Source organism: Laccaria bicolor, genomic scaffold (assembly GCF_000143565.1).
Source record: "Laccaria bicolor S238N-H82 LACBIscaffold_40 genomic scaffold, whole genome shotgun sequence".
NCBI classification, from domain to species: Eukaryota; Fungi; Basidiomycota; class Agaricomycetes; order Agaricales; family Hydnangiaceae; genus Laccaria; species Laccaria bicolor.
Genome location: NW_001889911.1, coordinates 21,312 through 37,374, shown reverse-complemented (window position 1 = coordinate 37,374; position 16,063 = coordinate 21,312). Strand labels below are relative to the sequence as shown.

Genomic DNA, 16,063 nt, shown 5'->3' with positions numbered 1-16,063 from the left:
AGCCGATATGCCCAGAAACAGATCTCCACAAAACCGTATTTATATTCTACGAGTACACGCAAACGCTGGGTAGCTACTGAGGCGATGCTTCAAAGTCGCGAGGGCAGGTTTGAATGCTATGCCTAGCTCAAACCTACAATACCTGTTATGTATTGGTAGACAATGCTACATTTCCCCACATTCTGCCAGTTTCCTTCAGTAGACGTCCTTCTAGAATGAGTGAGGGCCACTGACCGGTTATTTTGACAACCAGTTTTGGTCGGTTGTTTGGACCCGTAGCTACATTTTCGATCTTTCTCAATGTGAGCATTCCATCGATAACTTTACCAAAGACCACATGTTTCCCGTCAAGGAAATCACACTTGGCGGTCGTGATGAAGAACTGTCAAAGTTTCGTCAGAGAGATTCGCATTACGAAGGGTTTGGTGCATTACTTGGCATCCATTGGTATTCGGTCCGGAATTGGCCTACAACGGGGTAAAACAACCGTAGCGAGATGCGGGTAAGGTAACCATACCATCGACAAAAGACCTGGGCCAGTATGCTTTTCTTGAAAGTTCTCGTCCTTCATCAAACCTAGAAGGTCAGCGGTGAACGGCTATCTCAAGCAACGACACAACATACCGGAAATTTATCGCCATATATTGAAAATGAACCTGTCCCATCTCCCTTCAAGAAGTCACCACCTGAAACCTTCAATATAAGTAGGCAGCCGCGCAATTGCGGAAGCAGCATTGCCTTGACACATGAAATTTGTAACACTGAGAGAGTGCGGATGAGTCGACGCCGAAGCTGAGGAATACAAGCGGGCCTACACTCTAAAATATCGGCGTCAGCAAGCAAGGGTATCCAAGAAACCTCATAGACCAGACAAACCTATGAAACGTTGCATTTTTATACCCTTGTGGACGCGAATTCACTCTGAACTCCTATAAGTCCCTTCGCTGTTCACTTTGCTGCAAATACGGACCTGTATTCCCCAGTGCACAGCTGCCTGAAGTTCTCTGCGGTTCTATTTCAGAGGTTAAATGGTTGCAAACGAAGGAGGCACGTCCTTTGAGTCTCACTTTGGGACGATATCACTGAAAAGCTCCATCTTCAAACGACCAGCTGGGGTTTCACCGATGTTGATGTCCATGAAGACTATTGGGCGGTTTGCGGACGACATTCTGCTTAGAGAGGGAAATTTGGATGTAGTGGTCGTACTTAGACGTTGGACATTACATAAGCACAGTAGAGGGAGCGAGAAAAATCATAGACTTCCATCCCGAAACTACATGAAATATCGTGTATTCCATACGACGTGAAAGAGATCAGCAGCCCTCTCTAATGTGCAGCAGTGCACGCCATTCTCAACACTCTCCCTATGGACCCTCCGTAGACGTCCAGTGGAAGCAGGGCGCATCGCGATGCTGTTGTTTCTGTGTTACCGCGTGCAAAGAAGCTCAAAAGCCGTAGGGTGACGTTGTTGAGGCCAGACTGAAGGTGTCCGTCCCGTACGGATACCTTGATAAGGGCCAACCCACCACGAAGCATGAATCTCAACTATGTAGATGCCATAACAGTTTAGTCAAAACAGACATTGCTGAGAGAAATGTACGCACCATTCCCCGAAGAGAAAAGGCAAGAATCCATGCAACAGGGATGTTACTGTCACTTCACATCCCCTCAACCCCCGTCCAAGGTGACGGGTTCGGCTCATCCGTCAAAGGGTTATGAAAGGCCACAACAAGCTCCAACCCCCTATCCCTCATAGCCTTCAACCGCGCCCCAACATCAAGGTCCTCGCGTGCCGTGAAGTTCGCTTTAACCGACTTCAACTGTCGCACTGGGGCGCCCAAATTCCACCTTGACTCGACGAATTGACATAGCAGTTCTTGCGAGGCGCCACACAAGGTAAAGTCGAAGCTCGACAAGTTGGGACACAGCACTTCGTGTGGCAGTTGCACAGGGTGTTCTTTCTTATCCTCGCCCTCCACTTCCATTTCCAAATGGAGATCACTTGCGGCGTTTACCGTCAACGCTCTCAAGATCTGATTCTCAACCACCGCAGGGGACGACTCCTCCATAGGCACAGGACCCAACCTCAATCCCCAGTTATGCACCGCCAGCTCCGTCAGTTCAGGCGCCAGTCTCAAACACGCCATGAACTCGGACTCCGCCAAATCGAGAGATTCCAACTTTATCTTGTCCAAAGAGCACTTTGAGCGCTCGAGGAGTTTCCTAATGGACGTCAGGGGCTCCGGGACAGTGGAGTCCTCTGGGCTACCTGACCGGCCTTGAATCTCTAGATGCTGAAGTTTTGGGAGGCAGAGGTTATCAAGAGTGTTCGACATGTGAAATGTATTTGGAAGGTTCTGGTCTCCGTCCAGGCAGAGCATATTCAAACGTGGGAGGTTGACCGCGATGTCGACCTTCCTGTAGCGAGGCAGTGAAGCTGTATGCGATAAGGGAAATTTGAGGGTACAGCTTTCTAGGGAGGTGCACAGTTGAAGGGTAGAGAGCATGTGAAAGGAATCTGTAAAGAAAAATGCAATATTGGATTCGAGGTATAGCACCGTCAGCTGCGACCAATGTATCGAGGGGAGGCGCATGCCCCCTGAAAAGAATGTGAGGGTGAACTTCTGCAACCGCATGGCGGACCCAGCAAACATCAGGCTCTCGGGCCAATCCTCTACGACCTCCGTTTCAAACGTCGACCTGTTATCCAACAGACTCATCCCTTCTAGTAGCGGTACGTCGCCCACCCCGAGCTTTTCGAACGGCTTGAACATCTTGAGCGGAACCTGGAAATCCAACTGCCTCCACTGCTTAGAGAGCGGGACTAGCGCCTCAAGCAACGTCCCGCATAACCCTATCTCGTCGTCCGAATCACCTCCAAACCAAACAAACGACACGTCCAAAGGACAGACACCTGATCTACTAAGCCACGTCTCCACCAACTCGCGCTTCCGCCGAAACCGCTCCATAGATGAGGTCAAGTTCATCAGATTCACGTTGGGTGGAACGATGTGGACTCGGGCCCATATCTCCGGCGTGGCGAGGGAGATGCGGCGCCACGTACTACAGACGCGGCCGAGGAGCACTGGCGCCTCTGCTGAGTGTATAACTGCGTTGCGGTTCTGAGGGAGACACCAAGCGAATATGCATTGCAGGAGTTCGGGGGGAAAGGTGCGCAATGGGGACGATAGGGCTTGGTAGGGGGCTGCGGCTTCTTTGTATCTTATTCGTTTGACCTGGAGGACCCGCAAGGATAATTCGAGCGCCTTGATTTCCTGGGTAAGTTTGTCGACCTCGTTGTTTATGCCTGACACGAAACCCTTGAGCTCCACGGCTTCGTCTGAGGTAGGTAGGTGATTCGTGTTGAGCTTATCGGCATATTTAAGGGGTATAGACGCGTCTCTGGGGGTTGTTGTTAAGCTCGCATTATGCAAAAGAGTATCTGTCACTTACAAGTTGGGAATCTCTTTCAATATCTCTTCCATTTTGCTTCACTGTGGCGTCTAGTGTCAATCTACAGACCTTGAATACCCCCATGAGCGCAATGTCAAAAGAAAAACCATAGATCAACGTACTTTTAAACCCTGACAAGTTTCCAACCTTCCAGCTTTCCTACAAAACCTATCACTAAGTTTGCTCTGACGTGAGTGGCTACGCAGGGCGGGATATCGAGTTTCCACACAGGGCTCAGCTTTGCAAAAAATCGTTCTTGCAGGTCTTTCGGACGTTTTCCAACACCCTAATCCAGGCTATTTGTGGCAAATCGACACAGGTCAAACTCAAAGTGTTGCCCGAACTTAATCTCTAAAATTCCATAGTCAGTACGGAAACTCAAGATCAAGAAAGGCTTTGGCAAGTCCGCCATACATACATAGAGAGAAGTGCCTCCAGAACTAGAGGAGTTGGAGGGGCTTGACTTTGCAAAATTGAGGGGTTAAAATTAAGCTGGAAGTTTGCGATCAAGCTGTTGTGATCGAACAGCCGAAAGCAGTGCTGTTTGTTTGGATGCCATTGTGACTTGATCACCCATCGTCAAAATTTGGGTCAATGACTCCTTGACCCTCCACGCCATACCCCAATACTAAAACTCCCAATCTCTCATATAATTTTACATCATGGGCGCATACTACGACGAAATAGAAATAGAAGACATGGCCTGGGATGAAGAAAAACGCGTTTATCACTACCCATGTCCTTGTGGTGATCGCTTTGAAATATCACGACGGCAGCTCGCAGATTGTGAGGACATCGCCACATGTCCCAGCTGTAGTCTGATAATACGAGTGATATTTGATCCTGTGCGTGTTCGGTATGTGCTCTATTCTACCCTTGAGCTAATGATTGTTCGCAGCTGGACTTTGAGGACGAGCCTCCGGACGAGGATTCGACGGAAGAGGAAGAGGAGGAGGAGGAGGAAAGCGATGATGATCACTTCGAGGATGCGTTGGAGAAGCTAACGATCGCCGATGTCTCCCCATGATGACATTTCTCATCTGGCTTTGTTGGTATCTTATGGTGAGATCTTAAACCTATCTCTCTCGAGCATTGCTGACTTGTGACAGTTGTATTAGTATCTATCTAATGGGGGATTATGATAATCAGTCCTGGGGGAAAGGAAGGAGATAATGAAGGAGGGAACCACGTAGTAAAAGGAGATCTTATCAGATTGCTGACCTATAATTACTGTGTGATGCCGATTGGTAATGACACTCGCTTCTATCGTTCCGAAATCCCAGCACCTCGCCTGTGGATGCCTTCTCGCTTCAGTTGGACCTAATCGCGATGAACACAGGGCCTCCAGCATCCAAAGTCCCACCAGAAAGCGACCCTTTCGGCGAAACCCAGCCTTTGCTTGGTGGTGGCACCCAACCAGGGCCTGTAGACGGTGACGAGCTCGAAAACGGCATTGTTGAGGTCCCTCCCCACAAAATTGGGTGGAAGACTTGGACATCCTACGGGGTACTTACCGCAGTGGGAATTGTTCTCTTGACTCTGCTTATCAAGGGCTTCATTGACGCTGGGGATGTCGATGTAAGCTTTGCTCATTGCTATCATTTTGGGACACCATGTTAAACACGTTTTTTGTCTCGAGTTCGATTTGAGAGGGGCGTTGTTCAGCGCTCTCGGGGGAGGGCTTAGTGGCGCCGCAGGTGCGTAAGCATTTTATGTAGGTGCCGCCCGCGCCACTCAAGTTCTATTAAAGCTATGGTGCTTCAGGTTTTGACGCTCATGGTGCGAACCACCTCGGAATTCCCATACTACGAAGGCTTATTATTTTCTTGATAAGCCCTTGAGAACAGTTATGAACTACCAATACCGATACGGCACCACCACAATTGAAGCCATCAAGACCTTACACAGCGACGGCGGCTGGACGCGATATTACCAAGGCTTAACTGCTGCACTCGTCCAGGGTCCCGTCTCCCGCTTTGGAGATACGGCAGCAAACGCTGGTATCTTGGCGTTACTGCAATCCAACCCCTACATGAGGGAACTTCCTACGCTTGTCAAGACTATCTTTGCGTCCCTCGCCGCTGCTGCGTTTAGGATGATATTGACGCCTATCGATACCGTAAAGACAACTCTGCAAACCCAGGGCAAACCTGGTATGCAGATTCTGAGAGCACGCGTATGTTTCATGTCTTTTTTTCTATCTCTTAACCTTCTTTTTTTGTCCTAATATTTCTATATAGATCAAGATGTACGGAGTTGGTACATTATGGTACGGTGCACTGGCTACCGCAGCGGCCACCTTTGTTGGTCACTACCCCGTACGTGTTGATAAATCTCGCATGCCATTTGCATATATATATAATATTCCGTCTAGTGGTTCGGAACATATAACTACCTAGAAGATACCCTTCCTTTACCCCACACCGTATTCCAAAAACTGGCTCGACGCGCCTTCATCGGGTTCGTTGCTTCAGTTGTATCCGACAGCATCTCCAACTCCCTCCGCGTTCTAAAAACCTATCGACAAGTCAACGAAACGCGCATCGGGTATATGGCGGCTGCGCGCGAGGTCATCGCCGTCGACGGCTTGAGCGGCTTATTCGGGCGCGGCTTGAAGACCCGTATTTTAGCCAACGGTTTGCAAGGGTTGATGTTTTCCGTCCTCTGGCGATTTTTCCTCGATTTGTAAGTGGTGGGGTATTTAATTGAAATTATACACGTCTCACGCAAAATACATATACAGGTGGAACGAGAAAACGAAGTAGATTAGATACTGATACCCTGACTATGCTCTATTGACCATTCTGTTGTGGATACGGCCGGGTCTTGTTCTCAAATCTAGAATGGACATACCCGTATAAATTAAAATTAAAAATCAGATACAAGCAATGAACTCACAGTTGTGATTCCTTTCTCCAGATCCTCTATGGCGATGGACGGCCCCCACTCCCTCAATAAAACAAGTTGACAAAGAATTTCCTCTCCAAGCTCTTCAGTGGGCCGGACTCGGATCATTTCAAGACGCGCCGGATTGCCGCCGATTTCATCATTCACTATAACTCTCGACTCTACCATGTCAATGAACTGCTGCGCAACGTTGCGGTTTATGGTGAGCTCCAGCTTTTTCAGCTTTGGCACCAGCATTAACCCTTTCGAATCATCGGAGAAAAACTTCCAGGTTAACGCGGCTAGAAGAATCCCAGTCACCGTCGGCGCGTCCTGCGGCGACGAGTGCACAATCAGGCTCGTCAGCGAGGGAAGGTGCTTGAGTCCTTGGACTAGCTGGTGGTCAACTATCGCAGTTTTCCGCAGATGGAGAGTGCGGAGCGACTTTAGTCTAGAAAGGAATTGAACAAACTCGGCGGAAAACGGAGATTTCAAGTTGCATATGGTGAGATTTTCGAGAAAAGGAAAGGTAAGCTGGGAAAATAGACGGCGAAGATCGATAGTTTCGTTCCATGGGGGTGTCATAATGGTGAAATAACGCAAACGATTATGCTGGACTTTCCAATTGCGGAGCGGGTGTCTTTGGTTCCCGCCGCCCACAAAAATAAATCCTCCTTGTTCGAGATTCGTTGCCTGGCGGAGGATATCTACGGAATCCTCGATGCTGACGGCCATTATTGGGATAACGGATAACTGGGACCAAGGGAAGTTGAAAATGGTCGGCGCGAAGTTGACGCACTCAATCTGCGTCAATCTGGGCGCTACCTCAAACATATTCAAAGTCCCATTGGCTGTCAATGGCAAGTCGTCATCAGTCCCTAGACTGAGTTCGGTCAACAAAGGAAGCCTATTGCGAACGCGCGATAAGGATGGGAAAGCCACAGAGGGCAGATAGCAGAAGACCACCTGCCAACGAGCTGATTGCTCCATCAACGCATTCAAAACTGGATGGCTCGGAAGGAAGGGCGGTTCCTCCCAGAACACATAAATCGTGAGAGGGCATCCACCCGATCTTGTGAGCCAAGTTCTGACCAATTCGACCTGGGAATCCGCTGGCGTGGCGAGCTGGAGGAAGAGACGTGACCAAAGACGAGGCGTCGATATAGCGGCATCTCGCCACCTCGAGCAGATCTTCGAGAGAAGGAGAGGGATTGTGATTGTGTTACTAATGTCTATAACGCCATCAACGCAGTGGAGGAAGATCTCTGAAAGCAGTTCGGTTGGAAGGCGCCCGGACGGAATGGCCACGTCAATCGATGCGTCAAACGACATCATTGGTGCTTGCAGATCAGTTGTCGGAAATAATCAGGAGGGAAGACCTGGGGATGATGTGGGGGTGGTGACAACTTGCGAGGTCAGGAGACGCGTTATCGCGATAAATCTTGACACTCTCAGTACATATGGTATATTCACGAGTTGATCGATTGGGTGACGAGTGTGAAGCCAGCAACGGCTCTTGGAGGACGTAGAATGCGAGGATGACTGGCGATGGCGGATCAGAACGATTTGGATAGCTTATTTTGCAATCACAGAAGAATCACTCACTCGCGATTTTCCCTGGTCAGTGACGATGCTTCCAGGAATAAGGGCGAGAAAGCATGTTGCTCGTGAGAGTGAGTGCGTTTTGGGAGGTTAATAACATTCTCGATCACGATCATCGACAAGCCTTGTTTGTCCCAGCTTGATCAGCCAAACAATGATCAGCATCCGCGGACCTAAAACGGTTATCTCTTCGACATGTTCAATGTTCTCCAACATACGTGCTGTTCATCGAACCGCAATACCGTATCAGCCGCTCCATCCAGAAAGACTTTTAGTCCCTTCCGAACATTTCAAAGAAGTTATACCGAATGACAAGCCGACTTGTGACGATTGAGTGGAGGCCGAGGGGTGTGTACAATATGATATTTGGCGAGCGGTTATAGACGGTTGCTTAAATAGCGCGGTTGCTTTCAACATCAGTGATTCTCAATCCGACAGGTTGGGCGGTCTTTCACAACATGACTTTTAAGACAAGATGGGAATCAAATTAAGAGTACAGAAAGCAAGGGAGAAAATTCAGTCGTGTATACGTTCATAAGTAAGCGTCATTGTCACGATTATCGCATCTAGTAAACTCCCGATCTTCTTCCCCTCCTGGACCGTCCAGTGCGGCGACCAGAACTGCGCGAGCCGCAGCATCTGCAGCAAAGAATGTCTACTATTACATCGAAGATAGTGACGATAACCTAGGAATGATAAAGTTCATGATAAGGTCGCTGCAGTGATACACAATGGTGGGGACAACGAACCGTTGTGATTGCGCCTACAATCGCCATGATGACGGCCGCAATTGCAGATACGACGGAATTGATGCCAGAGCCGATCGCTGAAAATATCGAACCCTGACATCGGCGAAAAATAAAAGTCAGCACATTAAAGGTGAGGCAGGGTTGCGTGCAGGGTTCGCGCTCACCATAGTAGTTCAAGTAGTTCAAGGTAAGTATTTGTGAGAGCGTAAAAAGTGGTGTTTGAGTCTCAAAGTGGTGTTTGGGTATGAAAGGGTGGATGCCTTCAAAGCGTTTGAATAGCGTCGTTTATATCTTGCCGGGGAGCATGACGTCGAAGTCGGAAGCACCCTTGGAAGAGAAAACGTTATTATTAGCGTCATCCGGATTCTTAAAGTTACTGCGTCATGATACTACGTAGCGACGTCATAGGCTCCCCTGTATCACGAGATCAGGTCACGTCCGCACGTGCAGGTCGCGATCGTGACTCCAGGCTCCTGACTCGACAACACATCTTCATACCCATGTCTGCAGAAGGACCTTATGATATCAACTTTTGCTTTCCAATCCCAGAGGCTTTGGAAAGCGAACGTGTTAAATTAACACCACTCATAGTAATCATCAATTCAATCAGAAAAATCGACGCTAAACTCCTCATAGCCCTCGAAGCACGCGGAGACATTTTTCTCTGCAACAAAGTTACATCCCGAGATATTCACATACCTTCCATTCGGACCTTACGAAGCCGTCGGCGATTTTGTCGATACACTGATTGAAGGGCGTATCCGCAAGAATCCGGGCGAAACTCTTTTTGCGATCTTTGACAAAACGAGACGCGCGAGTGTCACGAATGAAGTAGAAGATGATAGCGCCCTCGCTGGATTAGTTGGCCTACTCAATTCTTCCCCGACGAATCTCGCAATTGAGATTGGATTTATCATGATCCTACCCTCATTCCAACGCACACACGTTACTTCAAACGCAGTCGGACTTCTTCTCCACTACGCGCTTGATTTACATGTTGACGGTGGCCTCGGCTTGCGACGCGCAGTGTGGCAAGCGAATGCGCTCAATGAAGCCAGTGTTCGCTCGGCCGAGCGCATGGGGTTCAAGCTGGAAGCTGTTTTGAGGTGGGATAGAGTCTTGCCGATTGGTAAGGATGATGCCGGGAATAAGAAAAGTGAGAGAGATGGTGATCCGAGAGCAGGGTGTGTGGGAAGAGATACGGCGATGTTGAGCATTTGTTGGGATGACTGGGAAAGCGGAGGAAGGGAGCGTGTTGATGCGATAATGGCTAGGCTAAAGTAGATGACTGGACGTTAGTCTTTGCGCCAACGCTAAGTTGCTCAAGTCCAAGTTGCTGACGGCGGCCCCTCATCTAGACATTTGACACAGAAAATGAACAGCCAGGACCGCCCTTTTCAAATTCTTTGCTCTTGGCATGCTGTATTCCGAAAGCAGTGATATGTATCCATCCCCTATAGAGAAATTGTTCAATGGATGCCCACCCAGCAATATGTGCAATACTGCTCGTAAAATTCGAAGTTTACTTTGAAAGAAGAATCTGAAGTCATCACCTGAGTAACATCTGACCGGCTTGGAAACGGCTACTAGATATTTATTTAACATTCGTCTTGTGGGCCTCATTTTGTAAATTTCGGGCTTTCTGGTGTTCCTTAAAGTTGAAATGCTTGACCGACCTGCTGCCTGCTGCCCCTCGCAGCAGAACTCAGCGGCACTCGCCGGTTGATTGAACTTTTACAAAGTCCGGACGTGGTAAGAGCCGTTTTGAATGGAGGCCGGATAGCATCGATATGACATAGAATGGCATACGGAGTTGTACGGAGTTGCGGACAGTTCCCTATAGAGGCTAAGCACAACGATTTCCAATGAGGTTGAGTCAGGCAGCTGATGTGATCATCGCAGTCCCATTGCAGACCCAAAAGTCACAACACGTGCGGTAAGGCTGGTGCGATGCGCGTTGCCATTTCCGTCATTTCGTGCCTTCTCAGCCTTTCTCAGTGCCAGCAACCTCCAAAAACCTTATTGAACCAGGCTTTGAACTCTCTTCCCAAAAGGCTGAAGATTCTTGATCCCCATTCCTGTGTGTCCAGACTTCGACGAGCAACAGGAATTCAACTGGCTGAAGAGTTCCTTGTACCCTTCGCAAGGCCTCCTCCGGGACTTAGTGAGCCACTGGAGAATCTAGACGGGGAAATTAGCCTTGCCGTACAGATCGAAACGACCGGATCAGACTATACTGGTGAGAATTTTTCTGACATGGAAGAATATAATTTGTCGTTAATCGTCAAGGGTTGACAATTAGAAAGTCCGACTGGTCCCATAAGGATCCACAATTCCAAGCACAATTTGCTCACGGTTTGGTTACAATCTCCTCAACCTACTTACTTCCAGCTCACCGTCCTTCACTAGCCTCATATCGCCATCATTCACGAACTTTGACCGCACACTCTTGTCCACTTGCGTGTCTTGTGCCGTTTAGTGCTGAAAGACTGTGATGTATATGGCGACTGGCTCTCCCTTTGAAACCGCGTCGCCTCATCAGGCGATAGCGGTACTGCTACTCGTTGAAAATTCCCAACCCATGTCCTTCATCTGGCCTGATCTCCGAGATCTTTACTTGACCAAATTGGTCGACAACATAGAGAAGACGACCGCTCCTACCCCAGTATGTCAACGACGCACTTGAAGTGCAGAGTAAGTGATAGATTGTTGACGCCTTACAGATAATATCTTTGGTGCTTGAGAGCTATCCCTCACAAGGGACACAAGCTTCGTTTCCTCAGCAGTATAATGGCTTACACGAGGGTTTGAGGGATTTGAGGTTTAACGGTTCACCAGACAACAAACTTAATGTTGCTAAGATTAGCACTGGAATCGATGTAAGCGTCATTGATTCTGTCATAGAATGGGTGGTTTTGATCATCCTTACAGTGCTTAATCTCCGTCGAGTCTCAAGGTCGACCAGCTGCCCTTCACCTGATCATTGTTGCCGCGAGCACGCCGTCAGATGACGGTATGGGTGGTGGTAACAGCTTTTCAACTTGGTCATTGCTGGCGCAAAAGATGGCTCAGGTACGATTAACCAGCTTAAAACCGCAGAATCCGTCTGATTCCTCATTCAAGGCAAACATACACTGTCATGTTGTCATGAGTCCGAATGAAGATATGACCTCCCTGACTTTTCTATTTGAAGAGACGGTGAGTATCGAAACCTGTGTGTCCGATGACTGGCGTTCTGACTTCGAATCATCAGGCCCGTCTCCAGGGTGCCGTCGAGGGATACCCACCTTTTCCAATCGAACGAGGTCGAGTTACCTTCCGTCTATCAGTTCAGCCAAGTCATCACCAGTTCTATCCGGACGGAGGTATGTTCTGAAGTTCGTTGATCTTTGTTCTGTCGCTAATCATAGACTTTATCACAGCTCTCACCCACAATGTACGTAAAAATGTCATATGACTGCAATTGATTCTCATATCCTACATATTTAGCAACCTCAAAGGATCACACCCTCACGACGCAACACATTTCCTCTTGACAGCCAGTACACAGACTCGCTGGAATTGCTCGACGAGTCCGCACCTTCGCCCAGCGCCTGTGTTGAATCAGACAATGCACCGAGCCTAGTGACCCAATTGCAGCAGAAGCACGGGTTAACGAAGAAAAAGGTGTACGGTGCAAAGCCTGTACGAGCCCCTTTCTTCCGTGAGGAACGCGTCCGCGACAGACATCGCAAGATTCCGGCGCCTTTAACGCTGCCGATGCCTTTGCAACACCCAGAACTAACGCAGAGTGGCCGAGCGGTATCACGATCAAGGGCTGAACGCATGCTACGTGTCGGTCAGGGGAGTCCTACGGAGCTTCATCCTCGTCGCCAGCTAGGCTATCCACGGCGCGGATCGCGGCGGCCTTCACCCGAAAATGATGTTGGTAGTGCTGGGCCTGGGCCAATTTCTTCGCCCGCCTCAATCACTACCTTCAACGAGATGTCACCCGCCAGCCCATATGATTATCCGTCTCCGGTGTCCCCGACTGGGGATGATTATTATGGCGTTCCTAGCATCCCCAAAAACACTACACCTATTGTACCCATGACCTTGACACCTCTACACGGTGGTGGAAGTCCTGGTGATCCAGCATGGCTTCAACAACCACAAACCTACACACCAGGCTATGCTTCCTCCGGGGCTCCTCTATCCGTGTCATATTTCCCAGTGACTTCGCAACCACTTTACCCCAGCAATCCTCATCAGTACTGTGATCCTGATCCTCAAGCCCCTCAGATGGGTCTGCAGTCCCAGGAGCGACAACATCTCCCCCAACCACCAATGGGATCGTTATCCCCTCCACAGATTCCCCCTCAGCAGCTGCAGCCTCACCTTCAACATCAGCCTCAACATACCATGGCAATGTTATCATATCCGCAGCTATCATACCCTACTCCGCAACCTATCGAGTCCAATATTTACACACATCCACCTTTTCCTCCTGCAGGAGGTGTCGAAGTGACGAATGGCCTACATACGCAACCTCAGCCTCCAACACCCGTCTCCGAGCTTGAACCTATCAGACCACCTCTCAAAAAGTCGCGTTCATACGCAGAGGAGGATGAGATCCCGTTCACTTTTGAAAAGGAGTACGTTGCAGCTACGACAGCTCTATTCGAACAGGAGGTCCTCCCTGGCTACCCAGATTATCCAGCATTGGGGCAATCAGTGAAAGCTGTCCCTTCCAACGTCCCCCCGGAGCTTTCAAATCCAACCACTGCGCAGACGGCTCTTTCTCCCTGTAGAGGAGAGCTCTACATCAATGAATCGGATTCGCTGCCTGTACAACAATTAGGAGGGCTGTATGCCTCGAGGGGTAGGCCTGATGGGCCTCCGCCTCCTGCCTCTGTTCAGCTGGTATCTGAGGGTCGCGGACCGCAGTATCATGGGTTCGGCAGCCAGCTGCAGCATATTTCGATGTCGGCGAATATGGAGCACAAACCGCCTGCGCACTGCACCCTTGCGTACTCGACTACGTTCTCTCCCGGGACTTCTTCCTCTCTCACTGGGTGGGCTGGGTGAGCATACCTGTGGAAAGCTTCTGAATTCATGACTCCATCTCCGCTGTAAACGCTTTCTTTCTGACCCCATCTGTATCATAGCACTTTTTTTCCCACTTGTTTGGGTTGGGTTTTGAGAGTTTCTAATACCACTACTGATGTTGTTTTACTAGTTACTGTATGGGACGCTGTGTTATATTGTTTTCTCTACGTTTACTTGGTCTTTTTTCTTTCTTTCTTTCTTCACGGATTTACTTGTTAGTATCTATCTCTGTCGCACTTTCTCGAAATATTCATCAGCTGAATATAGAAGACCCTCACGTCGTCACTTCCTGCCAAAAGAGAGAAAAAGAAAGAAAAAAGGTCACAAGAACGTGAAGGAACCCTACGAACCCTCGAAATAGGGAGCATAGGACGCGTGGTTGGCATGGCCATCATAAAGAAATTTGAATTCGTACATTTCAAATAAGACTTGTGGGTCCAAGTATTGCAACCTATTGCAACTGATTATCACCCTGAACGCGTTGTGGTTTTGAAAGTTCCGCACAGGGACCGAAATGGCATTTGGCACGAGTATGTACCACGCGTTCCTACTCGGAGGGGGGCCAGATATTCCGGATATTACAAGATAGGAAGGCTTATCTCGGAAGAGGAGGCAAGATACATCGATATGACTGAATAAAACAAGGGGGAAGATCGGGCATAATGTACAAAGCAAGGCTACTGGGATTGCTCTGCGTAGACCTAAAAGGAACCGATGTATCAGCGCTATGGCACCAACAAAGAAGCCAGCAAAGGGAGAAAAGAAAAAAGACACCGACCTTGATAGTCTTATCAGCACCGCCGGTAATTAACCTTGTCCCCGTCTGGTCAAACGTCGAACAGAACACGCCCGCCTCGGCTTCGAGCGAGCCAGGTTGCGGGACGTCGTCCATGTTCTGGAACGGCGTGCCGGTGTTGTAGTCCCAGAAAGTAAGGGTGCCGTTGTCACCTGAATTTTTTAGATTTTAACATTTTAGCCCCAACAGAAGAAAGAAGAAGAAAAAAAAGGAAAAAGGGAGACGATGCGGGAAGACGGAAGGAAATGCGGGACGTACCGCCGGAAAAGAACACCCCCTCGGCATTGACGGAGAGCGTGTTGATGATGGCGTTGTGCCCGCTAAAGTTGAACACGAACGAGCCTTCGGGGCATTTCCACTTTTTGATGTTGTTACCCCCAGCTGACCCAGACGCAAAGGAGTATTCGGTTGGGTGGATGGCGAGTGCGCGGACAGACTTTTTGTGGTGGGTTAGTGTAACCATCGTTTTGCCGGCTGCCAGGTCCCATAATCTGCGTCAATTCGTGAGTAATCTGCGGAGGGCGAGGACGAGGAGAGACGCACCGCACTGTAGAGTCCATGCTGCCTGTGATGACTTGGGGATCAGATTCCTGGCATTTCACGTCTGCTACTGTTGCCGTGTGCCCGGCGAGGACGTGAATCTGGGCTTTGGTCCTCATGTCCCATACTCGAGCTGACGCATCTCGGCCGGCTGTTACGAGGACGTCGAGGGTTGGGTGTAGGGAGAGAGAGTATACGCCTGAAAGGTGTCCGTGGTAGTGTCGGATGACCTTGTTGGCTTCTAGATCCCAACATTTCACCATCTAAGATCCACACGTCAGTCAGAACCACACTGCAGAAAAAGCAAAGAATACGGACCTTATCCTCCCCACATGAAAATAGATATGGATGCCTTGAAGATACAGCCAACCCCCGCACAGTGGATATATGACCCGTCAACGACAACTTTAACTCTCCCGACGCCAGATCCCATATTTTGACAACTCGATCGCCCGCGCCTGTGGCAAACCACTGGTTCCCCGGCTCCACTGCGACACTCCTCACCCAACCTAGGTGGCCAGAAATGACGCGGACGAGTTTCCAAGGGGGGTGATAGGTGGGTTTGATTGTTCGTGTGGTTTTGTGTAGTGTCAGCGCTTGCGTGAGTTTCGTCGAGGTTGAAAAAGTGGATGGTTGGGCTTGTGGGGTTGTGTCTATTGTTGCGATGATTTTGGAGGTGTTGCTGTCCACTAAGTTGATCATGAGATTGTGGTGCAACGAGGTTAGTTGGAGCAACGTACCCCCTGCTGTGATCATCTTTCGAGGTGGACCGCCTGGCCGTGAGGGACCGACTACACCCTGTTGTGCAAGCAAAGCAGACGGTAGTTCTTTGTAGTCGCGGTATTCATCATGTATTTTGCAGGCCAGGCGAACGCGCGTACTATGAAATTGTCAGAAAGAGATACTTTAGAAACTCAAGTAAACATACCTTGTCTCCTCATCTTTCAAG

At 49.2% G+C, this 16,063-nt stretch overlaps 7 protein-coding genes across 7 annotated transcripts; 3 read left to right on the top strand and 4 right to left on the bottom strand.

Annotated features, from left to right (window-relative positions):
- Window positions 1-24: 24 nt before the first annotated feature.
- On the bottom strand, window positions 25-1,197 carry LACBIDRAFT_309395 (uncharacterized protein). Its single transcript, XM_001886750.1, has 9 exons — window positions 1,068-1,197; window positions 971-1,012; window positions 877-921; window positions 739-761; window positions 625-686; window positions 518-565; window positions 435-467; window positions 235-382; window positions 25-182 (listed from the first exon to the last, which is right to left on the bottom strand). The coding sequence occupies exons 1-9, from the start codon at window positions 1,166-1,168 to the stop codon at window positions 166-168; spliced, it is 519 nt and encodes a 172-aa protein (XP_001886785.1). The 5' UTR covers window positions 1,169-1,197; the 3' UTR covers window positions 25-165.
- A 43-nt stretch (window positions 1,198-1,240) lies between these two features.
- Window positions 1,241-3,485, bottom strand: LACBIDRAFT_295402 (uncharacterized protein; the record flags this gene model as incomplete). Its single annotated transcript, XM_001886749.1, has 5 exons — window positions 1,241-1,545; window positions 1,674-2,919; window positions 2,997-3,063; window positions 3,134-3,402; window positions 3,454-3,485. 5 exons carry the CDS (start codon window positions 3,483-3,485, stop codon window positions 1,327-1,329), a joined length of 1,833 nt encoding a protein of 610 aa, XP_001886784.1. The 3' UTR covers window positions 1,241-1,326.
- A 1,297-nt stretch (window positions 3,486-4,782) lies between these two features.
- Window positions 4,783-6,342, top strand: LACBIDRAFT_191712 (uncharacterized protein; the record flags this gene model as incomplete). Its single annotated transcript, XM_001886830.1, has 7 exons — window positions 4,783-5,031; window positions 5,093-5,150; window positions 5,204-5,232; window positions 5,288-5,629; window positions 5,694-5,771; window positions 5,828-6,138; window positions 6,197-6,342. The coding sequence occupies 7 exons, from the start codon at window positions 4,783-4,785 to the stop codon at window positions 6,216-6,218; spliced, it is 1,089 nt and encodes a 362-aa protein (XP_001886865.1). The 3' UTR covers window positions 6,219-6,342.
- LACBIDRAFT_309390 (uncharacterized protein) lies at window positions 6,286-7,674 on the bottom strand (the record flags this gene model as incomplete). The annotated part of the gene is made up of 2 exons (XM_001886748.1): window positions 6,286-6,291; window positions 6,352-7,674. 2 exons carry the CDS (start codon window positions 7,672-7,674, stop codon window positions 6,286-6,288), a joined length of 1,329 nt encoding a protein of 442 aa, XP_001886783.1.
- Window positions 7,675-8,404: 730 nt separating this feature from the next.
- LACBIDRAFT_309389 (uncharacterized protein) lies at window positions 8,405-8,933 on the bottom strand. Its single transcript, XM_001886747.1, has 3 exons — window positions 8,855-8,933; window positions 8,691-8,783; window positions 8,405-8,627 (listed from the first exon to the last, which is right to left on the bottom strand). Exons 1-3 carry the CDS (start codon window positions 8,855-8,857, stop codon window positions 8,508-8,510), a joined length of 216 nt encoding a protein of 71 aa, XP_001886782.1. The 5' UTR covers window positions 8,858-8,933; the 3' UTR covers window positions 8,405-8,507.
- Window positions 8,934-9,190: 257 nt separating this feature from the next.
- On the top strand, window positions 9,191-9,974 carry LACBIDRAFT_239129 (uncharacterized protein; the record flags this gene model as incomplete). The annotated part of the gene is made up of 2 exons (XM_001886829.1): window positions 9,191-9,280; window positions 9,327-9,974. The coding sequence occupies 2 exons, from the start codon at window positions 9,191-9,193 to the stop codon at window positions 9,972-9,974; spliced, it is 738 nt and encodes a 245-aa protein (XP_001886864.1).
- Window positions 9,975-11,184: 1,210 nt separating this feature from the next.
- On the top strand, window positions 11,185-14,072 carry LACBIDRAFT_295398 (uncharacterized protein; the record flags this gene model as incomplete). The annotated part of the gene is made up of 7 exons (XM_001886828.1): window positions 11,185-11,355; window positions 11,414-11,569; window positions 11,622-11,762; window positions 11,814-11,888; window positions 11,944-12,055; window positions 12,101-12,126; window positions 12,180-14,072. The coding sequence occupies 7 exons, from the start codon at window positions 11,185-11,187 to the stop codon at window positions 13,755-13,757; spliced, it is 2,259 nt and encodes a 752-aa protein (XP_001886863.1). The 3' UTR covers window positions 13,758-14,072.
- Between the last annotated feature and the right edge of the window lie 1,991 nt (window positions 14,073-16,063).